At 43.2% G+C, this 26,612-nt stretch overlaps 1 protein-coding gene across 2 annotated transcripts in view; it reads left to right on the top strand.

Moving 5' to 3' along the window:
* Positions 1-11,378: 11,378 nt before the first annotated feature.
* The window catches only part of PSMB2 (proteasome 20S subunit beta 2), a 43,601-nt gene continuing 28,367 nt past the window's right edge, over positions 11,379-26,612 (top strand). The window contains exons 1-3 of one of the 2 annotated variants that reach the window (XM_048502426.1): positions 11,379-11,405; positions 17,355-17,477; positions 18,378-18,448. In XM_048502426.1, the coding sequence (XP_048358383.1) occupies positions 17,366-17,477; positions 18,378-18,448 (183 nt within the window). In that variant the 5' untranslated portion in view covers positions 11,379-11,405; positions 17,355-17,365. Of the gene's footprint in view, positions 11,406-13,789; positions 14,011-17,354; positions 17,478-18,377; positions 18,449-26,612 lie in introns of those variants that run through there. The other variant, XM_048502425.1, reaches the window with a different exon arrangement.

The following is a 26,612-nucleotide window of genomic DNA, read 5'->3' as shown; positions in this document are numbered from 1 at the left end:
CCAACCACGACAAGAGGCAAGAAATAGCAAGCCACCTCTGAATGTCTCTTGCCTTGAAAAACCTATGTAGGGTTGCCATGATAGGTTGCGAATTGATGACACTTTTGATCACCATTTTAAAAGTTGTTTTGGACTGTTCACAGCCTTGCAGGCCCTAAGCTGGGTGGAAGTCAGCATTAACATGTTTTAAATAAGTTATAAATTAACAGATTGTGGTTAGTAGCTATATCTTGGGGACCTTGATCACTAATGTACAGGTGACAATGTCCTCAAAAGTGTTAAGCTACTTCACTAAACAGTCTGCCAAAAAAAACCCCACCTCTCCAATGTTGTATCCTAGAGTTTTTCTTAAATTATTCCAATTACATTTATATCTCCAAAAGTAACAATACCAGCTACAACTGCTCCTCAAAAAGAGTATTCTGGCCAGATTGATCTCTGCTGCAGTCACGTGCAGTTAGGTTTTTGTAATATGCTGTCCATAGGGCTGCCTTTGAAGACTGTTCAGAAATGTCATTTTCATATTGGCATGGGTATATTTGAATATTACCCAAATACAGAGTACTTTTCAGAACTTCAAATCCACTATCAAGTCTATGAAATCCAGGTCTCCATATTATATTATAATAGTAGTAGTGATATGGGTGCCATGCCAAAACACCTTGAACCATCTACACATTGATAAAATCTCCATCTATCAATTACAAAAGGCCACATTGCTTGGATCTTCACATGTACTATGCTGATGCAGAATAACCTTAATGCAAAGGAAAGCCAACACTGGCTGAAGATCTGGCGAACATGATCTCATATAATAATAATAATGAAGTACCAGCCAAGTAGGCACAGATCTAATTCACATAAATTGTGATCCCAAGTACACTTACTAAGGATCAAGCCCCAGTGAACACAATGGCAACTCAGAGTATACATACTTTGTATCACACTTGTAGAATATGATCTAGCCAAGGATTAGCATTTTAAAGTCCCATTTTGACTGGAGCGTAAAAACTGTGTTTAACAGTGCAACCCGAGGGGAGGGGGATTATATCTGGAAAAAATAATTTTTAAAATAAAGTGATGATAGGAAACATCACTGGTAGAATTTTGGGTTCAGTAGAAAATAAAGTACTTTTTTAAAAAATGAAGGTCTTCTCCACTGAAGGAAAAGTTTGTAGTCTGCGTATGAGTGAGAACATGCGTTTATATGTGTAAGTGTTTTGCATGATGTGAGCCCTGACCTTCAGAGGGAACAGAAGGAATATTTTCTCCCCTGAGGCTAGCGTTGTCAGTGAAATGTCTGTCTTTCTTAATAATTTCAATCTGGGTGACAAGGGACTGGGCATTTTGCTCTGAACGAACGTACTGTAAAAACTGTCAGATGAGATTTGTCTCAAGACATGGCGTTGCCATCCATTCAGGGTCATCGTTACAGACATCCCATGACCTGTGGAGCAGAGCATGTCTTTCCGACAAAGAAAAGACTGTCTCAGACACTCGGAATGACGTCCACCATGGCTAAGCCTAAAAATATAGGGTTGGAGCCTGATAATCTGTTCTAGTAGCAAAGGCACTTTCTCTGGCAGAAGGATTCTTTCCCTCCCAGTTCTCAGAAGACTGTTCTACCTCGGTGAGCAAAACAGCTCTGTGAGAGCCAATAATTTACCCTTTTCTTTCTTCCAAAATATTTCTTTCCCATATATCTGTCTAGGATCCATATGTGCAATTCAGGGCCTAGTTGCCAAATCTGGTCCCCAGTAATTTTCCACTGAGCCCATAGCACAGTTCTTGATCCCCATTCCACCCGAGAGATGTACACAAATGTATCTCCCTCCCTCCCCCTCCATTTCTTTCCTTTTCCATGCATGGTGGGGAAGATCAGTTTTTCATCCTACCTTTTCCTTGGCAAATTTATTGGTTTTGTGTCATTCTGTAGTGGTATTTTTATGCTATTCTCAAGTGATGTACACCATGGTGGAATCCCCGCTGAGAAATTAAATCTAGATACAACCAGGTTTCAAAAGAAACGGCACCTTTTCATCGAGGTTTCACCCGCTCCACTGCAGCATGTTTCTAGTGAAGACATTGATGTCTATCACAGATTCAAACAATGTTACACTCCCCACGAACACGTGATCAGCTCGGTGGGTCTAATCTGATTGGCTGTAATGCTGTGTTGGGGTGGGAACTGTTTTTTTTAAAAAAATTGTGAGAAAATATGTGGTTACATAAGTACTTAGGTGCATACGCACAATCTCCCCACCTATGCCGCTTTCTTTTGATTGGCTCCTCATGCCCACATTTCAACTATTTCTGTTCCTTGTACCCACATTTAAACAGCTTCTGCTTGTCATGCCCACATTTAAACAATGCCACGTAGCCTCCGCCGGCACAAAACAAAAACTAGTGCTGTGACGCATCGCACACAGCCCGCCACACTCTGATTGGCTGGAAGGCTCCACGTCACTCCCTATGGCAGGAAAAACAAATCTACATTAAAACCCCGATCTTCTGCACCGATCTGGATTGGACACGTGTTTTTTTAAAAAGGTGCACTTCCATGCAGGCTCTGAAAAAACACGTGATAAGGGGGAGAATGAGCGCCAGAACCAGGATGAATCGTTGTTCAGTGGTTGAGCGGTGGGGAGTTCTTGCTGAAACCTGGATATTTTGCGTGAGTATCACGTGATTAATTGACCGTGTTGTTAAACAATTTATCTGGCATTTGTAGTCAGCAGACCAACTATAGGTATGAATTCTCACATTTCTGCTGAATTCTGTTAAGCTGATGATCATGGACGGCCATAGTTTCATCCTCAGTGTGAAGCATCATTGAAAGAAACGTCACTTTTGGAATGGAATCACAGAGTTGTCACAAAATCCAGTCACATCCCTAAGGTGCACCCCAGTCACTTTATCATGAGATGGAACACAGGTCATGGGTTCTTAACACCCTCTTCTCCATAGTGAATGGGAGAACTCTATTTCCTTATTAAGCTTCTCAGGTAAAACCTGACAGAAGTCCAGACTCATGAAAATGGGACTTCATCAACACAGAGAGTATAGTGAAGCCTATTACCATTTATTCCAGCACAAGCTGTTTAAGGTGCTACTGGACTTCAGTTTTGTTTTCTTATTCTGTTTTCTTATCCCTCTTTGGGAGGGTTTTAATGTGGATTTTAATGGATGCAGATACATTTGTACTGAGCGCTGTACGGTATTTTAAATAGGTTGATATTTTAATTTATATTCTGTATTTTGTGTGTTTTTATTGTTTGTTGTGTATTCTTGTTGTACACCGCCCAGAGCCCTTTGGGGGAGGGGCAGTGTGTAAACAAACAAACAAATAAATAAAGTCTTTCTCCACTGTAGGAAGGTTTTGATGAAGGCACATTTTGCAGGAAAGGATCAGAAGGTCAGACTTGGTAAAAGGGGGATCAAACAATCCGGCTGGCAAAATATTCATGCTCAGATTTATTAGCCATCTCAAGAGTGACCTCTGCCATTAAAAGCCGGTTCTGAGAATGAAAACTGTGAGCCTTGTCCTAAATTAAGCCCCCAAGAAGGCAGGACCCAAGAAAGCAGTAGGACATTTCCAAAAAGTGAGAGTGACAGCTTCTTATGTTATATTTTACTGTTAATTGTTCATCATATGTGTTTGACCCTGCGTGTGGGAAGATGGGCTAAGAAGCCAACAGTGGCCACATTTCCCCCTTGAGTGATCATCATGTGTTTGCTGCAAGGTAAAATGTGAAGTGGCTCTCAGAGTTAATTGAAGCTGAAGCAGAAATATCTACAGAAAAAATGTTTTGGAGGCTAATTTTTTTTAATTGATAAAGATGTATACAGGAGCGAGCACGCAGACAGGTGAGCACATATCTTACAGTTCTGAATTTTGATTTATATGTGGAACAAATAAGTACTTTCTTTTGTTACTCTATACCGAACCAAACTTTGGCCTGTTGAGATCGGACAGCAGCTACAAATTGCCTTTGTCCAGCTAACATGTCCTTGTCCTCACAGACAACTGAATGCTGCTTTCTGCCAAGAGAGGGACCACAGCAGCCTGGTCCCACTGGGCCTTGCCGTGATTCTCGACTGTGCTATCAATAACTGGGAATGGGCAGGGGTGCTAATCAGCTGCATTGACCCTACCAGACAAGTAGGCTGCAATCCATTTTCACCTGCACACACCAATCGATTTCCCCATCTCAGGTGGAGAATAAACACCAGGCCAAGTGATTGGTGAGAGGTGGGAGGGGAGGCATTCCCTTCAAAGCAGAAGGTTACCTTAACCCCTTGGGTGTCCAGCATGGCGGGCATCCAGGCTTCTGGGGGTGTTAATGCTATGAATGTGCCTGAACACCAGTTTGTGATGGAAGGATCTCCATTCTTTTTGCCTTTCCCATGTTTCACAAGAGCGTCCTTTGAGAAATCCCTGCTTGGCAGCAATCTACCCTGAGGTTCAACATTCATCTATCACACTGTGCAAGTGCTAATATCCTGGCCACGTGCCTTGTTTTCCAGACAACTCTGCTAGACAATGAAGCTACTTGTGGGATGCCATGGGGGTGGGGTGAAGGAGTTGTCATTGGATCACACTAACTGTTGGCTGTCTCTGCTCGACTGTGAATGTCCTTTCTAATAATTCAAGAGGGCCTGCTTTTTAATACCCTAAATAGACTGTTTTTAACATCTGGCATCATACCTTAACCCTTTACTGATGTCACTTAATTTTCTCATGCTTTAAACTGCATCTTCCTTACCTAGTTTAGTTACCCTACTTTTTTAGCAGCCTGACTAGCATGACCAGTGCTAACTAGCCCCATCTTGTCAGAGCTTGGAAGCTATAAGGTTGGTCATGGTTGGTATTTGGATGGGACACAACCAAGAATGTCTGTGGTTGCTGGGAAGAGGAAGGCAATGCAAAAAAAAATCCTCTTTTTATCTCTTGCTTTGAAAACCCATGCACCTGGGGTTACCTTGAGTCTTTTGCAACTTGATGGCACACAATTATAATTATTACTGCACTTTTGTTTTTTTTCAGCACATGTGAGAAAAGTTAGAACTTGTGATCTATCCCATCATCCACTAAATCTCCCAAAGGGTTCAGCTGCCCACACAGATAATCTCACCTGGTTTATTATACGAGGCCTCTCTCTGGGTGATTCCCCACAATCAAAAAATCCCATGACACTCATGGTAAAAATCCTGGCTAGGGCAAGGAGTCCTGATGGCTTCAGTGCCCAACTCGGCTCCATCCCGGCCCTGGTGTGCGCACTCCCCTTCATTCCATGTTTTTCAAAAACGTCCGTTGAACAAAACAGATCGGTGGGAAGACACAGGGAAAACAGTGGGTTTATTTTTCCCGCCCTAGGGAGTGATGTGAAATGTTCCAGCCAATCAGAGCACAGTGGGCTGGGCACAGAGCGCGCAAAGCCGCGTGCGTGCGTGCGTGCGTGCTGGTCATGGCTACGAAGACGCGTTCCTGCAAAGAGAGGGGGAGCAAGCATTCATACGTGTGTAGCAACGATGGGTGCTGCCATGCGTTGAAATTTTTTTTTAAAACAAGCAAACGGGAGGGGGATTGTTCCCACCCCAACACAACACAATAGCCAATAAGAACAAAAGAACTGCAGAGCAGATCACTGGTTCGTGGGAAAGGTTGCATTATTTGATACCGGGATTAACTTCAAGCCCCTCAATAGACGCACGCTGCAGTGTAGAGGGAGAAACTGCGATAAAAAGGTGCTGTAACTTATTGAACTGTGGGGAAACAGGTTTATTTTTTCAGTGGGGATTCACCCAGAGTCTGTTCCTTCTTTCCCTCTCTCCTTTGGTAATTTTCTGTAAAGATGAGGTCAAAGAGTTTCTTTCTCCCCAATATATCTGAAAATGTGATCTCTGTCTCATGAAAGCTGAAATTGGAATAAATGTTATTCTTTAAGATGGAGGCCACTGATTCATAGCTTGTTTACACTTATAAAAACAGTGTGGATCCAGCCAAAAAGGAAGGGGATATTTGGAAGGAGGGTGGCATTATCAGTACAGAATATCACCTTAAGAGGGAAGAAAACCTTCTCTGTGGTGACACTTTGTGCCTGGAGCTCTTTCCCCAAAACTTCACAGACATCTGCCTGCTGCCAAATCTGTTTAGCTTAAGGCACCAGACAAAAACTATTCATTTTCTCCCAGGTGTTTAAGTGAGTTTTTTATTGCGGTTTCACTTCACCTGAGACACGCATCAGCATAAGGGCCAATTTTGCCTTTGAACTTATTCTCTTGCAGGGACAGAGTGCAGCAGCTGTCGCAGTGGATGACTTTTTAGAATTCACTGAGCACTTCAACACAGGATTGGTGAACCTGGCTTAGATGGTGCCAGCCTGTTCCAGGGGACGGGGGCAGGATTTGGAGGAGTTCTGCCCCATGGACCATGAAGTGAAGTAACTGGCAGGCTACAATGTACATGCTTGCAACCAGCCAAGCACTCCTAGTCACTTGTTATCCCTTCATACATCTCTGATTTACTTTCGTACTCTAGAAAATTAATCAGTGTGTGGCTAGTATGTTATCCTACATTCTGCTCAGTCTGCTGTCCCAGCACACACACACACACGCGCGCACACACACACACACACACACACGCAGAGACGAATCCATGATGGGTGGCTCTTGAGTGGCTGTGGATGGTTGTGCAGGTGCCCCTGGTCCCCTGACCTGGTCATCTGCCAAATACAGCAGGGGCCCAGAAGTGCCTCCAAGACTGACCTCACACTTGGTTCCCCACTCACCTCATTGGCTGCTATGTGAAATGGGGATGAGCCAGTGGGTAGTCTGGGTGATTGAGCCACTGTGGTGTGATGGTTAGAGGGTCAGACTAGAAACTGAAAGCCTCAGGTTCGAATTCCCATTCATATCATGGAAGTTATCTGGGTGGCCTTGGACCAGGCACGCAGACTCACCCTAAACTCCCTCACAGGGCTGGTGTAGGGATAAAACAGGAAAATATAAGCCGCTTTGGGAACAAAGGCAGAATAGAATACAATACATGAATTAAGTAAATAAATGTGTGCCTGCTCCAAGGAGGGTGGGCTGTATCACCTGTCATAATTGTTGGGGCAGGTGATTACATGACCCCTGGAATTAGTGAACAGGGACTTGCAGTGAGCAGACTTGATGTCTTTGGATGGGGTGAGGAGGATCTGACTCGAGTCCTGTAAAAAAGGACTTAAGACTCTTATTGGGGTTCTGTGGCGGCAACCAATCGGAAGTGGCTGGGGACGTGCCATGCAGGAGGGTTGCTTTCTACTGGGATGTGGGGGGGAGGGGGTTGGCAGTGTTTGTGACAGCTGCTGTGAGGCATTTGAAGGGGCTGCTGGATGTCACAATGGACATCAAGGACTACCAGGTGTGCATTTAGAGGGGCTGTACTAAAACAAATGACAAATGACAAGATTGCCTACTGGGAACAATGGGAGATATTGGAATCCCCATTGGATATACTGGAAGCCAGAAATGCCAATTGACTTGCATGGATTCCACTGAAATACATTACTGTACACAAAAGTTTAGAATGACAGATGCTGGACTTGGATAAGATTGCTTGGTGTCTGGAATGACAGCACCCAGAGTGGAAGAATAGTCATTCCAGTCCCAGAATACTGCTGGGGGATCTGTTGGCACTGCTGCATACCCCCACACCTCAGACCACACCAGAGGGACCCTATCCTGCTCTGCTACTGGAGGAGTTGGCTTGAGGGTGCCCTCAGCCACATGGCCTGGGAGGTGTGACTGCTTCTGAGCAGAGGACACCTGTAACTGTGCACCTCAACATCTCTCTGTGCCCCTTTTGAGACGATGAGGGTATTCTTGTACCATGTGGGTTGAGGGCATGTTTGGGGGGTTTGTGGGAGGGGCTGAGGGCATACTTTGGGACTTTGCGGAATTGATTGGGCCCTTGCCAGCTGACCAGGGACTTGTGACAGGACTTAATCCCTTTAAGGCGGTAGGGGGGTGCACTGCACACCTGCAGCCAGCATTCCAGGCCACGCCCCTTCCCACCTCTGGGCTGTGACAAGCACAGGGCCAGGCTCCTGATTCTTCTTGCCATCATGGCCTAACAGTCACAACAAAACACATGGTTGGGATGCTATGCCATAGTTGCTGGGGATGTTGACACAGTTGTGGCTTCTGAAACCCAGCAATGAACTTTTCCCTGCTGCCCATTCACTAACCAAACCCTTCAAGAAGCAGACTAGCAGTGCCGCAGTTACACCAGCGGCTGGCCACCACAGCACGTGCGACTTTTAGGATTGCACCACCTGGTAGTTTTCTGATGGTGGTGTTTGCTGCTGTTACTGTTATTAATGCTGTTTATTGCATCTGACATTTTGATTATGTGTTTTGATACGGTTTTCACTGTACATTAGAAGTAGCTTTATGAGGGTATAAATAAGTAAGTAATGCTGGCAAAACATTTCATTATAGCCTTCTGGAGGAACCTTTCAGTCACATACAACATGGAGCATAGAAAACTAGCAAAATATTGCCAACAGTCTGGGAAAAAAATATGTAATCCCTTTTCACCCCTGCAGCAGAATGGCCTGTGAAAAGGTGCCAGCACAATACACTGACCAAGAGAGAAATGTGGTCTGATAACTTGTTTAATTGTGGCAATGGATGTTATCCCATTGCTCACCCAGGAAATATTTTTTCCAAATATCAATATGCCAACATCTGTGCAGAGTTTGAGAACCTGTGTTGGTGCCTATTTGCCCCACTCATGCAAAATAGAAAAATCAGTATTTGTGCGTGAAATCCGAAATCTCATGGTCAGATACCAACTTCTGCTTATCTGTCATTGATACTAAATACCATTTACTGCCAACTGTTGAAAGGTTTGTCCAGTTTCAGGGTTCTGGCAATCCAGCCATTCACAAGGGGAGGTTGTTCTACATGCAGTCCTCTTGATATGTTTGGTGTGGCTATGCACATATCTTCCAGCTTCAGTGTGTGCGACTAGAAACCCTTGTTTTTTTAATCGTACACATCTGTGCCTCCCAAAACTAAAAAATAAGCATATTGTCTTGCTAGGGTTAGTGCTGGGAAGATTGTGGGGATGTGCTTTTTTAACACAAGGGTGGGATGCTAAAATGTGAGATTCCCTGCCAGAGGATGTAGTGAAGGCCACAGACACAGACAACTTGGAAAGGGGGTTAGACAAATTCATGAAGGATAACTCTATCAGTGGCTTCCAGCCACAGTGACTAAAGGGAACCTCCTCATTCAGAGGCGGTAATCCTCTGAACACCAGAGCGGATGAATGTTTTCATATCCTGAGAACATCTGGTAAATATTTGATGTCAACATTTACAAGAAAGAGTTGAGATGGAGCATGTCTCCTTTGTCTCTTATTTGGTGATACCCTTGATGTAGGTCTCAATTATGACATAAATACCAATACTGAATTTGTAGTATTAAACTGCTTTGTAGCTCAGATTGCCCATACTTTTGAGTTTTGTGTTGAAAAATTGGGGGTTCATAGCTCTGGATGGTGTTTACATCTCTCCTCCTCCACTCTCTGCAATGCTGCCATTGTTACACTGGCCAGTAGCCAGGTTGTTGAACCAAACTTGCTGGCCTGGAGCTATTTCACCCTCCCCAGCACCATGGCACACTGGCCCAGACCCTATTTGCAACCGATATCTGGTGGGGCTGTTGCAATCCACAGTGCCTGAGGAAGGATTCCCGAAGCAAGCACTGGTGGCAGTGCAGGTACTGCAGTTGCCCACTCTTCAGGAGGGCTGGCAAGGTAGCCTGGAGGAGAGCATCTTCCCTTCTTCAGCAGTTGCACTTGCCCTGGTTCTCTTGTCTGAATGTGACCATCTGTAGCTTAGCAAGGGAAACAGCAGGGACTGGTTTGCCTGTGTAGTGCCCCAAACTGCCGCCTGCCAATTTTAGCCACTTGGTGGTATTTTCTGTTGATGAAACCAACCCAAATTCTTACCTGCCTACTTCGAGATAGCTGTTTTTGATACACTGACCACCAAAAACACCCACACACCTGTCACATTTTACCTGCTAGTGGCATTTTGTGAGGGAGACTGTTTTTTTTTTTCTGGTGCCATACTTGCCAGTCATAAAAATACAAGTGCCAGGAACAAGGGAAACAATGCATTTGAACAAGTACTAGTATCTTTGGTATGAACTATAATAAGTGGGGAGAAGTGTTTCAGGTGATAGCCATTGGGCACTTATTTTGTACACATTTTCTATTAGGCAGTTAAACCTGGCATCAGCTATGGCCAACAAAAGAGCAGAGGACATCAGTTGTTGCTTTTGAGCACGCTCTATTTAAGTAAGAATGTTCAACAGTGTTTAGCTGCAAAATGTGACAGGTAGGCTGTTTTGGGTACTGCATTAACCCCCTATATTTTAAAAGGTGGTCAACATTTCATGGCCCTATGCCCCTGCTCTTTCCTGACCTTCAGAGCCTCAAGTTTCTGGAGAAAACCCTGGAAACTTGAGATTAACTCTTGTGTACAAGTTTAAAAATGACGATGGTGCCCAGTAGTTACAGGATTATTGGCAACATCCTACTAATCAGTACCAACCACTGGTGGTGGATCTGATTGGTGCAGAAAGTTGCAGAAAGAATTTTAAATTGCTAAGCAGCACCATCAAATTCCGAGGCACCAAGGCAGACAGGTGCCTCCTGTTTTCCCGTTGTCTGAGATATTCCATTTTTCTTTTTCAGCCTTGGTTCTGAAAATTCGATCAGCATGTTTTCCCTTTCTTCCATCAGATCCTTTTTTCCTTCCAAAATCCAATCTGTCAAGACAATTCAATAACAACCTTAGCATTTAATTGTGTCCTGGGGCATAATAAAAACCAGCAAGATGGATAGCTGTTGATATATTTTTTTTGTTAAAACTTCTTATGAAAATAAAACACAAACCCCCAAGTTAAGCTAGCTGGCTTTGTGGGTATAGAGAATAGTTCTTGCAACCTATAGGGAAAACATATTTGAAAATTCCAAAATTGAATGCACACATTTCGAAACTGGCATGTGGTTCTGCCATTGTTCGGTAAAGGGAAACATCCTGTTTTGATTTACACATGCATCGCTCAATTTAACAAGTGTAGCTATGGGCAATTGGAAAACAGTCAAAATGGTGAATGTATGCCTTACTCTCATTTATACCGTTTCCTAAAGACAATTTGTCCCCCACCCCACCCCACCCCCCTCACGGATTACTGCATGTTTTTGAAACCTGCAGTGTCACAGAGAGGGCAAAGCTTAAGTCCTGCCTGATGCCGTTCCATCCAAATGCAACACAGGGAGTGAAATCCAAGAGCAGACACTGTAAGACACAGAAATAAATACTGAGGCGGTCTCCTTAGAAGTAAGTGCTATGTTATTCATTGGAGAACAACTGTGGCTAAAGAAGGAGAAAGGGGCTCTGAATGGAAAGGCAGGAATGTCTGAATCAAATATTAAAGTGACTAGGGTAATGGTGGAGAGTAGCACTTGTCAGTGTTATATATTTTTTCAACCATGTGCATATTCGTGCCTGGTTCAAGGGTTATTTGTTTGTTTGTTTGTTTGTTTGTAACTAGGTTTTACTAGTAAAAAATTCTAAATAGACACACAAAGATGCACACAACAACCAAGTTATTCTGAAGTGTCTTAAGTGTGCAGCATCTGAACACCCTTGTTCTTCTAGGACAGTCCTGATTTTCCTGGTACATATCTGTGGTAAATTGCTGTTTTGTCCTTGGGGAAGGTTTATTTTTGAGAAACTGGTGTTTGTTTGTGAGTTGTTGTTTTAAATGTTACTGGGTATACTGTGGAATGTTCTTCCCTTCCCTTCTGTCCTAAACAGAGCCAGTTCATGTACTTTGTCACCACAAGGAAGATATTTATTTGTTTAATCTATTTATATATTACTTTTCTGATGTACACTAAAAATAGTTTCCAGATATGTAGAAAATACAATAAATTATGTAGAAAATATGATAAATATGGCAATCAGCATAGCAGCAGTTCAGTTTCCAGGGGGCCTTTTGAATCAATCAGCCTTACTTTTTTTTCATAAGGGGAGACATGGAAGATGACTGTTGTAAGTTTTATAGAGTCGGGTTAGCTCAATAATGAGACAGAGGCAATTGCTCATAGAAAAATGGTTTAGTTACAAAATAAAAGGGAAGGGTAACTTGTAAAAACAAACAGGAAACATCTGATCAGCCAGCTCCTTCATGGAGCTTATTGGTTGTCTATTACATGGCTAACAAAAAAAAATGCTACTGAACACGAGCAGAGTGTAACAAAGAATATATATATCTAATGCCTACCTGTGAGATTGCATGTAGCTCATGCCAGTCTGCTTAACCAATAGGTATCAATTACCTGGTCACTGACTTCTGACCTCACTAACTAATTAGCATGCAACAATTTACTCCTTCATTACTGGATTGTGTGACTGGCACTTTCCAAATCCCAGCAATGACACTTCACACACTTTTCTAGGCAGGACTGGCTGCTGCTGAGAAAGCCCAGGTTGGAGCTGAAATCATCCCGTATAGTTTTGGGACTGTAAGCGTCCAATGCACTCCAGGCCTTATGTCAGGAGAGGGGATGTTGGTCTCGGGTCCTTAAAAGCTTTTAAGGTTCACGCCAGCACTTTGTACAGAATTCGGAAACAAACTAATTTTTCAGTTTTCACCGATTCCTTCTTCCCGCCGCAGATCTCTTTCAAGTCATTCTTTAGGATCCCCATCTCTCAGAAGCAGCATTTCAGGGAGATCAGTGAGCTGCATTATGAGCAAATTTCCGTTCTGCCAATGGCAAACTTTGTCTGGCCCCAATTCCTTTGTGACAGACAGTGTAACATGTGGTCTCCAGGTTGGGCAATCCCTGGAGATTAGAGGTTGAGCCTGTGGAGGGTGGGATTTGGGAAAGAAGCTCAGCGGAGTAGAATGCCATAGAGTTCATGTTCTAAAGTTATTTATTCCAGGATAACTGAACTCTGTCAGTTGTAGTTTTAGGAGAGCTACAACCCCCACCTAGAGCGAGAACCCTTTCTGGGTACCACCAACCCACATCTCCTATTTCTCCCCAATAGAGAAAAATGCACGATGTGTCATCCCATCAGGCTCTGTTAAGTCACTGAGTCGTTCTACTTCTGAGAAATGTGCCCAAAAGTGTGGCAGTTATTGTATTGGATTAGATGCAGAGGTCTGCAACCTGTGGCTCTCCAGAGGTTCATGGACTACAATTCCCATCAGCCCCTGCCAGCATGGCCAATTGGCCATGAACATCTGGAGAGCCGCAGGTTGCAGACTCCTGGATTAGAGTCTGGAAGACCCACGTTTAAGCCTCCAAGCTATCGTGAAGCTAGCTAGGTGACCAGCCCCTCTCAGCCTCCCTTCAAAATGAAGGTTATCTTGCTTCCAAGTCGCTGCTTTCAGTGTAGCCTGCCTCACAGGGTTGGTGTGAACTGTGAAGATGAGGTTGGGCCACGCAGTCACTCACTCATCCTGACCTAATTCATGTATTCTGTCGAGCATCTTGGAGGAACAATGGGATTTGTTTAAAAAAGTTTTACATTAAACGGATATGAACAAAAGGTTGGATCTGCGCCCTAGACGGAGAGTCACGTGACTTTGGAACGTCCCAGTGTGGCTCAAGTTCAGAAAAGGGGCGGGAAGAGAAGGTGGTCACGTGGTTCCATGCAAATAAGCGCACTCTCCTAGTTCTCGCGAGACATTTTGGCCTCTTTTCTCGGCCCTTTGATGCTGTCGTAATTTTCCTGCGCCGCGTCGCACACCGGTTTCTTGCCTGCTCGCTGTGTCACTGTCCTGCGTTTCCGTCTTCATTTCGGCTCCGATCTTTAGAATTGGGCTCCCGTTGGGTTCTGATGGAGTATCTCATCGGCATTCAGGGGCCGGACTTTGTTCTGGTGGCTGCGGACACCATTGCCGCCTCCAGCATCGTCCATATGAAGCGCGGTTAGTCTACGGGCCACGGCCTTAGAGGCGGGTTGGGGGTCCGTTTCTTACTCTGGATCCCTGGCATCCTGTCAGGTGCAGGCAGGGCTCGTCTTGCACCGCAGAACAGCGGATTTTCCTTGTGTGACTGTTTTTTTGGCTCTGTTTTCTTACCTGGGCTAAAAGAGGGGGCGGGGAGGGGTTGGTCGTTGGAGAAAAGCTTCTAGTCTTGAAATTCCCTCCCGACTTGGGCACAGGAATTCTGCTCTGCAAGACAGCCTCCTCTCTGTTTTTTCTTCCTGAAAAAAGGGCAGGAGAGGGGTTAATGTCACTTCTGTAAAGCACTTTTGATCCCATTGTTACTGATATTTAGACTTTGTCTACACATGCAGGAAAAGGGGATGGGGTTCTGCAGAGGCAGAATGGGCTTAACTGTTTCAAATAATAAATGTGTGTTGAAGAGGAATTTTTGTGTGTGTGCTTCCCGTGTAAAGCTACTTTCAGAAATAAATTACTGTACTTGGGGGAAATTGTTCTAGGCCAGCATTTTGTTTATCTCATAGCCTGCTTTGCTTAATGTGACTCAAGCTGGTTTTGCAGAGTAAAGAAAAAGTGGGAAAAGTGATCGTACAACAAGAGACATCTAGTGAACAGTACAACAGGTCTAGGAGTATCCAATCCAGAACCTTTAATAGGCATATAATCAAGAAAATGTCAAACATTTCCAGTCTAGGAGTATAACATTCAAAGACAACATGAGCAACAAAGAGAACAGCAAGCTGCTTCAGCAAAAGTATTATGGGAGTAGTTTCCGCATGTGGCATTGCAAGATACGAGACAGTGCAAGCGATACCTACAATAATTATAGTGTGCTTTCACTGTAACTGATTAACAGTGATCCCAGTACATGGTGTTTTCAAAGCAAGAGGGATAAGCAGAAGTCGTCTGAGGTTGCCATCCTTTTCATAGCCTACCCAGTGATGTTTGGTGGTCTCCCTTCCAAGTACTAACTATGGCTGCATAGCTTCCAAGTTCCGATGAGTTTGGATAGTTCGGGCTATTCAGGCTACTACATACAATGATAGATAACAACAGTAATGATTGCAGGATGTTCTCATTTTTGACTTACAGGAAATTAATGTAGGGGAACTTCTAAAACTAATCCCTCCCTTGCAGTCCAAAGTAGTCACTTGCACCTCACTCTCACTGCTGTAGTGGGGAAGCTGTTCTTGACTTTACAGTTGCTGTAAAGTCAAGAAAAGAAACTTTTTGCCTGAACTGCTTGGGGGTGGAGAGAGCTGTTTGCCACATAATTTAGCCTGTGGTGCAATGTGACCTAGATGCTGCTTCACCTAGGCTGCCTGCTTGCCTGTTAAAAACTACTGTTTTTTTTATTGTGATTAACAGTTCACAGCCTAATCTTGGCCTAGGTGTTTTGCACGTTTAAAACAAAATGCATACGCAAGTCCCTGTTGTCAGCCAACAGTTGAACAGCAGGGTAGGGCAGGGATTTTCTGTTGTTTAGAGTGCAATTATGGTTACAATGACTTGCAATTTTTTCCAGTCTGAATGCATTGATTGCACAGGATTGTTCCACATTTGAAAGTTGAAACCCTGGTTGTATGCCACATGTCAAGATTGCTGTAGGGAGGAAGAGGCTAAAGTGAGAAAAAAGTGTAATTATATGGTACACAAGCTGGTCTGCTTTGGAAAGTATACTAAGAGTATTTCGTGATGACTATAATTTTAGTGGGTCAACTTTTTGAGCAGAAAGGTAGCATGTAAAATTTGTAAACATGGAGAGTAAAGTGAATTGGAAAGACTAGTGGCTTAACAAGTAGAACTGTAGGAGAAGAAATACAGACAAAATTTTACAGACATCTTGTGCTATGATTATTGAAACAATACAACCCAAATGCAAAGCCTCTTCTGGAGGTGTAAACATGAAGTTTTTATTTTGGCCTAAGCTTTCATAGAGTTCGCTTTGTCTAATGCATGAGGTAGGTTTTCACATGGCAGGCATGTATATGACGTTACAGGGTGGGGGTGGGGGCTGAATGACAAGTACCTCTCTGAAGTTAATGTCAGAACATACTTGGAGGTGAACAGTTGTGATGGTGGCAGATAATGTTTGCTGTAGATTGCACCCCTTCCATCACACACTTAATTTCACTGTGTGTGCTTCCATACTTCTGGGAACTCCTATAGCACTTCCCTATTTGGTGTTTCTCTTTCCATCTCAGTACTAAAGTGAAGAGGGTGGAGACTCAAGATAAACAGGATATGTGGGTATGTAGAGTGGTGGGCCAAGCTTTCTACAGAAGCTGCCATTTCAGTGCTCATGATAGATAGCAAGAAAATACCTCTGAGTGGGAGTGGGATGATAGCTGCTGCTGCATGGATAGTTGGCACAAAAGATTCTGCCTATGTTGGCTTTCATAGCATTATTTAAGTTTGTCAAGTGGTGTTTTGCCCAATGACCCAATCAAGAGAGATAGATGGTAACATTAACACTTTAATAGAGTAGTTCACTCTGTGTTTGTTTCTTCTGAGGACTGGCAACAAAAACTTTAGTAGCTTCACATTATGCAGAGGTCTGTTAAGCTCCCTACATATGGTAGTCTTAAATTCAAGTGTAGAAGCTCCCCCTCTCCAAGCATTCTAACAACTCCGAAAGACTCTGCCAGTCCTGTTAATAGTCTGACAATTCAGAGCCTTCTACAGATCTTCTAGCTGTGGTTTCATAAACAGAAAAAAACAAGGTTCTGATACTAAGATCTAGATTGTTCAGTAGCAGAGGTCTCAAAGACACAGAGCTACCTTTCCCAGAAGGCAGTGGTTATACCTGGAATACTACTTTATCTATGCAGATAGAATGTAAAATAAGATTATACAGTTATGAACTGCACAAAAAATAGCATGTTTTCATGTTTGGTTTTTCAGTTGTAATCCCCCCCCCCCCCCCCCAATTCCTAAAGGATCTTTTTTTCAAAACCTTTAGTTCCATAAGCAAATGAAAAGCATTTAGTGCTTTCTGCACTATAATTGATTGGACATTTTTCAATCACTATTAGCATAGAAATCTGTCTTAACTTAATTGATGTAGTAAATATAAACACACGTGGGTATTGAAGCCTTAACTAATACTGCTGTTGAAATAACTTTTTAATATACTGCCTGTAGGAAGTCTCCTTATTTGTCCATGGTTTGTTTGCAGCCTTTTTTAATAAGTTCTTGTACCATTAATTTTGGAGAGGAGCATAAGAAACATTTTTTCCCTTTTCTGTCTTATTACATGAAGCTTCACAGTAGATTACTCTTAATTTTGATTATGGTATTATTTGTTCTGTTTCCTGTGGGTCTAGATCATGACAAAATGTTCAAGATGAGTGAGAAAATCTTGCTCCTATGTGTTGGGGAGGCTGGTGACACTGTCCAGTTTGCAGAATACATCCAGAAAAATGTCCAGCTCTACAAGATGAGGAACGGTGAGTCCATGGTTGGTCACTCCATGGTTGAGGCTCCAAATGTTTAGAATTCTCCAGTGATTAGATACTTCATATGTTTACAAGACAGCAGGCAGCGTGATTAGAAGAGAGACTTCAGCATTCTGCATTAATCTTGGTTGGCAGAGGCAGAATACATGTTTTCCACCCACCATCCCAGATGTAGTCATTTCAGTGACTTCCCATTTGTCCTGAATGACATTGCAGTAGAGTTCTTAAAAAAAAACTTTGCCTTTGTACCCCTATGCTTCTGAAGTCTCTTATATAATAGGATTATATTCAGACTGCAGGTCTGATAATATTATTATTAGTAGTATTAAATTTTTTGTCTTCGGTTGTCCTTGGAAACCAATACTTCTTATTAGAGGTGAATGGGATAGAAGTCCTGCTAGAATACTAGTCTTCTATAAAGAAGGGACATCTAAAACATTACAGTCTTCCGTTCAAAGATGGAACCACATATCTGTGGTCTGATTGGATACCATCTCAGAATACTGCACCATGTTACTTCAGATATTCATGATAGCTCTTATGCATTTTATAGATCCATGCAGTTCTGATCCCTTGTCGGTTTTTTTGTGATCACAGCTGTGCATCCATACCATCCTGCCTCCTGCCATACCATTCCTCCTGGAATTTATCTCAACTTTGGGTAGAGCTTTCCGAAGTCTTAGTCCACTTTGGGTAGAGCTTTCCGAAGTCTTAGCATAAATAAGAACAGACCACTGCAAAGTAGAAAAGACTATACCTCCACCTTGCATCTGTTGCAGAGTAATTCTGACCCTAAGCCCAAGAAATCAGATATGTACTTGAGTCAGGAAGTGCTCTGAGAATGTATCTATTCACCTGTAGCCTTGTGAATATTCCATTTTTTGATTACAGGGTATGAGCTGTCTCCAACTGCAGCTGCCAACTTCACGCGTCGGAATCTGGCTGATTATCTGCGGAGCAGGGTAAGCGAGATACAAGCCTCACCTCTTAATTTCTCTCATGCTGAGTTGATTCTAGTTTTTTCAGTCCATGTCAGAAACTGTTTTTCATGATTCTCCCTACTGGGAGAAATATTCACCTTTTGGTAAAGGTAGCAGTTAGTAATGAATAGTGAATGTTCTTGAGGTCGGGCCTCATTACAGAAGCAGGAAACATGTGCTTTTTCAAATGGTCCTTCAGAGGCATCCACCCTGAACTGAAAATGAGTTTTTTTCCAGCTTATTTGATATATCACTAGTATTCACAAGCATAAATACTTGTGTGCCCCAAACTGGAATTTTAAGCTTTGCTTGTGAAGGCAGTCTCAGCGAAGCCAGGTGATCACCATGCTGAACATTTTTCATTTTGTATCCTAGTTAATTCAGATTCTCTGCCAATGGAAAGTGAAATTCTGCAATCTTTATTGTGAAACTGAATACAGTTGCATAATTTCTCTTCTCTTAAGCCCCATTCTAACAGCTGGGCACCCAGACATGGTGCTGCAAGAGGGGTTTCTGGTGACTTGGGGAGCCAAAAAGGCAAAGCCCCCCACCACTAAACAGCCCTCCATTTGGCTCCCCTGGACTAACACCACCGAAAAGTCCAGGAGCTGGATGCTGGCTTTTCTGGCAGCGAAGCAGGGGTGGAAGCTCCATTCCCAGCCACGGCTCTGGAATGCCCAGTGTGGGCAGTGGGAACACAGGAGTGGCATGACCCTGCTACATCTGGCTGTTTTGGTGGGCTGCAGCGGCTACCTGCCACAACACCGACCCCTCCTCTGAGGGAAGTGTCCCCAGAGAAGTCAAATCTGCTGGCATAGGCAAACTCCACCAACGGATTTGCACCCCCCACTTTTGGATGGGGCCACTAGTTTGGCAAAACCATAATAAATTATTCAAGTTGTAAGGAAGGGTCTGGATCTGTACTGAGCCATGAAGGCTCCTGAAATTTCAGCAATCTCTACTTACTTGTTCTCCAAATATGTTGGCAGCCCTAAGGGCTAAAATCAGGAGGTTTGGGTTATTTTTATTTGAGGTTCTCAGAAAACTAGATTCTCTGGTGTCAGTACAATATTTTTGTATTTGTTTCTCTGCACTGTCTCAACTTAATAAGGAGTCTCCAGACTTTTTAGTGCAAGGGACACAACGTATATTTCTACAAATATTCACAGGTCGAAAAAATATCAGTTTTAAATGAATGAATAAGTTTTATGTGTTGATAAAATCTTTCACAGCCAGAATCAATTGTTGTACGTGGCATGCCTCTGAAGATACCATCCATAGATGCCAACAAAACATTAGAGGCAAAAACATTTACAGGCTGCACAGCCCATGGAACCCATAACAACCAGAATAAGTTTTACTTGGATCTTTTTTGTGATCAGGATGGTATGATTCAGAACAAAAGAGAAATACAACCATTACAAACAGTGCTGTGCTTAATTTGAAAATATGATACATAAGGAGTAAAAACACCATTTGAAAAAGCGAACCCCTCTCCCCCCTCACTTACCTATCAGCAGGCCAGATACAGTGTTCAACTCTGTAGGTCACCTCCAGCCTCCATGTGGAATTCAGAGGCGGCACGCAGAGTTGAACAGTGGACCTTTGCAAAGCTGAATGCTGAATGCTGAGCTCTTCTGCATGCTGGATAAACGCTCGTAGCAGGCTAATTATGGCCAAGGGCCCATAGTTTACCCTGCCTTAACACAAGGGTAAAGCTGGGACAGGAGTAGATATATGGCCTGTTTTGGGCAGGACTGTACTCATTTGGAAGGAGCAGGTTCACTCTCTGAGGGATGGCCCAGGATGCTTGTTTTGGCTAAGCAACTCTCCTGGTCAAGAACCTTAGTAGCATTCAGACTGAATTACTGTCACATGCTGTTCATAGAACTGCTTTTAGAGATGGTCTGAGAAACATCGCTATTCAATATATAGCAGCCAGGATATTTAGTTGGGGCTTTTGGCAGCACACAGGCTAAGCTTCCAGAATCTCCATTTAAGATGCTTTCTTAATCCTTAGTGATTTGCCTTAAAGTAAGTGACAGACTATACTCCCACATATTCTTGTTTATGCACTGAGGTCAATCAAGGGGTTTCTCTTGTAGGTTTGTTTGATGGGGGCTCACTTTCATACTGTGTGACACTCTTCCTTGCAAACTCTGTTAAACCCCCTCCGTAACCCCCCCCCCCCCCCAGCAGTATTTGAAAACAGACTTGTTCCAGAAAACCTGCAAGCAGAGTTATTTTGTCCTGGCTTTTATTAGTTGGTGTTGTTAGTTTTATATACCGTCAGTTTATATTTTGCTTGCAAGGTTTTTTGGGCATATGTACTACAGGAAGTTAGCCATCTGCATACTGCTTGGGGCCATACAAGATGGTTTGCATAAGCTATCTGGTATTCTTTGCAAAAAAAAAAAGCTATCTAAAGCCAGTATTGCTATCCCCATTTTGTGGACTAGGTCTCTGGGCCTGAGAAAGTTGTTTGGCTAAGGTCACTTTGTAAGATTGTTGTGCCGTAGACTCTTGACTAATCATGCTGCACCAAAAGTGAGCTAAGGCAAGCTTATTGTGGTCTCCTTAGAAAAACTAAGAGTGCATTTGGGTTCTCATCCTTCCCTGTCTTAAAGTGATTAGTTCTAGCCATCTTTTTCCCAGTTCCTTTCACTGTGATTTTTTTTTCGGTTGGGTGTCTCTCTTTTTTTTCATAAGCATGTGTGTACACATGACTGAATGCTGCAGGGTATAAAATGCAAACTAAAAATGGAAACGGCATGTGATCGGCCACGTTTATTCCTTATTTGGAAACAGCTTCTTTTTTAAAATATAGTTTAGCATTATGGGAGCAGGAAATGATGAATAGGTAAACAATACGGTTCCAAGTATCAGCGTGGTATCTGAAGAAGTAAACTGTGGCACATGAAAGCTCATGCCCTGCCAGAAATTTTGTTAGTCTTAAAGGTACTACTGAACTCTTGCTGTTTTATAGCATCATCCCAGAAACCTTGGTGGGCATATGTGATGGAATAGGAGGTCTTCTGGGGCTTCTGTGTAAACTGCCTTGACTTCCACAGTGGCAGGATATGAATACAATGTAAAAACTGGGAGGAACTGATGGGGTAAGTATTTTCTTTTCCTGTGGAGACATAAGGCATGCGCTGTCTGTAGAGAAAACAGTTTACAGAAGTGACTGTACAGAGATGGATTCTCTGACTATAGTAAGAACATAAGAACTAGCCTGCTGGATCAGACCAGAGTCCATCTAGTCCAGCACTCTGCTACTCCACCAGGTGCCTTTGGGAGCTCACATGCAGGATGTGAAAGCAATGGCCTTCTCCTGCTGCTGCTCCTGAGCACCTGGTCTGCTAAGGCATTTGCAATCTGAGATCAAGGAGGATCAAGATTGGTAGCCATAGATCGACTTCTCCTCCATAAATCTGTCCAAGCCCTTTTTAAAGCTATCCAGGTTAGTGGCCATCACCACCTCCTGTGGCAGCATATTCCAAACACCAATCACATGTTGTGTGAAGAAGTGTTTCCTTTTATTAGTCCTACATCCTCGTTGCCCTTCCCTGCACTTTTTCTATCTCTTCGATATCTTCGCACCACGGCTTTATATAAGGGCATGACAATCCTTGCAGTTTTATTATCAACTCCTTTCCTAATTATCCCCAGCATAGAGTTTGCCTTTTTCACAGCTGCCATGCATTGAGTTGACATTCCCATGGAACTATCAACTAAGACTCCAAATCCTTTTCCTGGTCTGTGACTGATAGCACTGACCCTTGTAGTGTGTATGTGAAGTTTGGATTTTTTGCCCCTATGTGCATCACTTTACATTTTGCTGCATTGAACTGCATTTACTATTTCTTAGCCCACTCACCTAATTTATCAAGGTCCTCTTGGAGCTCTTTGCAATCCTTTGTGGATTGGTATCATCTGCAAACTTGGCCACCACGCTACCCACCCCTACTTCCAGGTCATTTATGAATAAGTTAAAGAGCACTGGTCCCAAAATGGATCCTTGGGGGACACCACTCCCTACATCTCTCCATTGTGAGAATTTCCCATTCACACCCACTCTTTGCTTCCTGTTTCTCAACCAGTTTTTAATCCATAGGAGGACTTCCCCTCTTATTCCTTGATTGCTGAGTTTTCTCAATAGTCTCTGGTGAGGAACTTTGTCAAAAGCCTTTTGGAAATCCAAGTAGACAATGTCCACTGGTTCCCCCTTATCCACATGCCTGTTTACACCCTCAAAGAACTCTAGTAAGTTTGTAAGACAGGATTTGCCTTTGCAAAAGCCATGCTTACTCTTTCTCAGCAAGTCTTGCTTTTCTACATGTTTAATAATTTATCTTTAATGATAGATTCTACTAATTTACCAGGAACAGATGTCAAACTGATTGGCCTGTAATTTCCTGGGTCCCCCCTAGACCCTTTCTTAAAGATTGGTGTGACATTGGCCATCTTCCAGTCTTCAGGGATGGAGGCAGATTTCAGGGATAAGTTGCATATTAATGTGAGAAGATCAGCAATTTCATGCTTGAGCTCTTTAAGAACTCTTGGATGAATGCAATCTGGGCCAGGGGATTTGGTAGCATTTAGTTTATCAATGGCTGCCAGAACTTCTCCCTTGTCTACCACTATCTTCACTAGTTCCTCGGATTCACCTCCTAAGAAGCTTGGCTCAGGTGCAGGAATTTTCCTCACCTCCTCTTGGGTGAAGACAGATGCAAAGAATTCATTCAGCTTCTCTGCAATCTCCCTGTCATCTTTTAGCACACCTTTTGTTCCTTCGTCATCTAATGGGCCTACCGCTTCCCTAGCTGGCTTCCTGCTTTTGATGTACTTGAAGAACTGTTTGTTGCTGGTCTTGATGTTCGCAGCCATGCGTTCTTCATAATCCTTTTTTGCCTCCCTTACAGCTAACTCTTTTCTTTTGCCACCATTTGTGTTCTCTCTGGTATTTTTCATCAATTAAGTTGGACTTCCATTTTCTAAAAGACATCTTTTTTTTTCCTAGTAATTTCATCAACCTCCCTTGTTAAGTATTGCAATGAAAAGTTAAGTTTATTGTGAACACAAGAGCAGACTCCTGGGGTCATGCAGATTCCATCTGTTCGTGTACGGCATTCTAACAGAGGCAAAATAGAATATCTCTGGGAAACTGATTTGTTTGTACTTGGCATTTATGGGAGTGCATTCAGATATGCTGAACCAAAAAAAAAGGCAGCAATCCAGAGGAAGCCAATTTTTTTAAAAATCGGCTTTTTGTGGGGAGGGGACTTTTTGATTGGGAAAAATAAAAAGAATATAAAAGGCTTGTGATTGGGCTTTACAATTTGACCCCTCCCTCCTTTCCCTTACTTTGGCTAGAGCTCTGCTGATCTTCCCAGTGGGTTCTGCTATGCTAGCAAAGGTGCCCCCCCCGTTAGATTTTTCTGAAAAGAGCAATCTCATGTTGCCCGTTTCCTGCCCTTTGCCTGGTTTCCAGGATAACAGGAGGGAGGGGAGAGACATTTTGAATGGACACACAGGAGAGCTTGGTGGAGCTTTCTGAACAACCCCTGGATTTGTCCAGGGGGTGCAATTTTGTGGGCCTTCAAGAGAAGGTGCCCCCATCTTCCATTGGAAACAATTGAGAACTCCATTGTTGCATCTTCGGCACCCTCTTAAGTAGAAGCATCGTAGATAGTAGAGCTAGGAATGACCACTGCTATCCTGTAGTTTCATAGCCAGTTGCTGACATATAGTATTGCCCATGGGAGGACTATTTCAAACTCCTTCCAACCTTCATTTACTGAATAACAGAAGCCTTTTCCCTTTCCACAATTTTACATCTTTTGTCCTTGGTTTAATGACATGTAGCTGATATTATTATTATCATTAATATGATTAAAGATTTATATACTTCGGTTCTTACCAAGCAGCTTTTCGTGCCATTGTTTCCTCCTCCACTTTATTCCCACAACAGCAAACTGGTAAGGTTGATTGGGCCAAGAGATACCAGTAGTGCTGCGCCCAGATTCCCCAGAAGAATTCCTATGATAGAGCAGAGGTGCAATCCCAGTTCCTTGTCCAACTGTCCAACTCCTGTGTCAGATCTCAGGGTTGCAGGTCAGATTCAATCACAGGCCAGGGGTTGTCTCTCTGGTTGTTCTGAGCTGTGTCAGCTGTGAAAATAGTATGACTTCTGTTTCTGCATTGTAAAGACCAGTCTGCTTTCTCTGGCTGGCACCCCTTGAAGCGTATCTTTAGCTACATGCCATGGCTTGATCTGCGTGTTTGCAACTGGTGTAGAGAAAGATGGTCATGCAGAGTTGCTTGTAACAAACCTATTTTTTCCACAGGATCAGTTTTTCAGATTTCCCTTAACAACTTCCCTCATGTCCTGTCAGAAGATTCTTCCGATCAAACACCACAGTATCATAGTGCCAATTTTCAAACAAGCGTGCATTTTGTTCCACTGTGATGCTTCATACTATCTTGTTGCTGTTTTTAGAACAAAAAACTGTCACAAGAGTTTTGACCTATTTTCATAGTAGTGTGTGGACTTGGGTTAAGCTGGCAAGTTCAAGTGTTGGAAGCTGCAGTTGTGTAGTGTTGAGACAGTGGTAGTTAAAAGACATGAAACCTCAAAACAGTTTGGCCTGAGGGTGATAAAGAATTGTAGGTGTGCTATTTCTCCTCAGAGGTAAGCTTTACTTATTTCTCCTTCGAAAGGAGAATACCTCACGCAGCCTCTGTGTGCATACTTTCTGTTCTGTAGGAACACATTAACTGAATTATGTAAACATGAGCACCTCCTTCCCTTCAGTAGCTGAGAGTGTGAATTTGCAGAGTAGCTGTATAAATGACACAGTGAATGGGTTCAATTTTCTTGGCGCTCAGGGTCCTTCTGCGACCTGAAACCACACGAAACCTCCATGTACAGATATAACATACCTTTGAATATCTGATGCTGAAGCCAAACAGAATGCCATCAACTTCATGCAAACTTCTATCCTGACCCACTCAGCTGGCTGTTGTTGGAAACAGAATACGTAAATTGGACCTCGGACTGATTCAGCAAGAATATTCTTGTGTTAGAAAACTATCCTGACCCTGAAAGCTTATCTTTCCCACTGCATTATATTTCTGCCTATGTAATACCACTTGTTGCATTGCTTATGTCACATTTAACGCGTTTGCCTTCTTTCAGATTGCTAGTCTTGTTACGCTGTTTGTTAGATGTCTCCTCATTCTTTTGATTGTACTGTCTTACTATCTGCCTTGAGTCTCAGTGAGAAATGCAGAATGTAAATGACGTGGATATGATATATGTTCTGATGTGTGGCCACACATGTCCATCCTGTGAAGAGTGACGGACTCGAGAAGAGTCTGAAGTCTTCTTGGACTTCTGTTAGTGGGGACTGTGGTCTGGGGGGTTGGTGTAGATTGCCTTATTTACATGGGAAACGCACAATATACTCCTTAGTTATAGCACCCCATGGCAAGAGCTTGTTTCAGTAAATGAGTTGGGGAGGTTATGCTTTACATCCAGAGGTGGGAACCAACCAGTTCTCACCACTACTCTAGTGGTTACTAATTTTTTCTGAGTGCCGAGAAGGGGTTACTAAAGCAACCTCCCTGCCCTGTGTGAGAGAGAAAACAAAGCCATGCCACTGCTTTACTTAGAGGGCTGCAGTCTATGTTTTGGCTTGTAAACACCAATGATCAAGCTGTTGCTTTAATTACTCACACATCAGGTGCAAGAAAATGACCCCCTTCTCTCGTAACCTATACTCTGTATCTCTGTTGCCAGTCTTTGCCTCCCTGCCCCCCTCCAGTCTCTGCCTCCCTGTCCCCTCCAGTCCCTGTTTCTGTTGCATGCATACAACATCCATTTCTTCTGTTTTTTGGCTGTTTCTCTTGTGCTGCTGTCCTGTTCTCTCTTGGGAGCCCTCTTCCCTCGCTATCCTGCACTCCCAACTCACATGGCTGTGCCAAGGGTTTAGTGTAATCATGGTACACAAATATTTCAATTTAGAGCTGAAGCTGTTGACAAATGGTAATAAGTTGTGAAATGATGGTCCAATTCTGCACACCTTGTGATCTGCCAAGCCAAAAACAGTTCACTCTCTAGTGTGCCCTGTCAGAAGGTTAT

Source organism: Sphaerodactylus townsendi, linkage group LG06 (genome assembly GCF_021028975.2).
Source record: "Sphaerodactylus townsendi isolate TG3544 linkage group LG06, MPM_Stown_v2.3, whole genome shotgun sequence".
Taxonomy (NCBI): domain Eukaryota; kingdom Metazoa; phylum Chordata; class Lepidosauria; order Squamata; family Sphaerodactylidae; genus Sphaerodactylus; species Sphaerodactylus townsendi.
The sequence above is the reverse complement of the archived record's forward strand: the minus strand, read 5'-3'. Positions and strand labels throughout refer to the sequence as shown.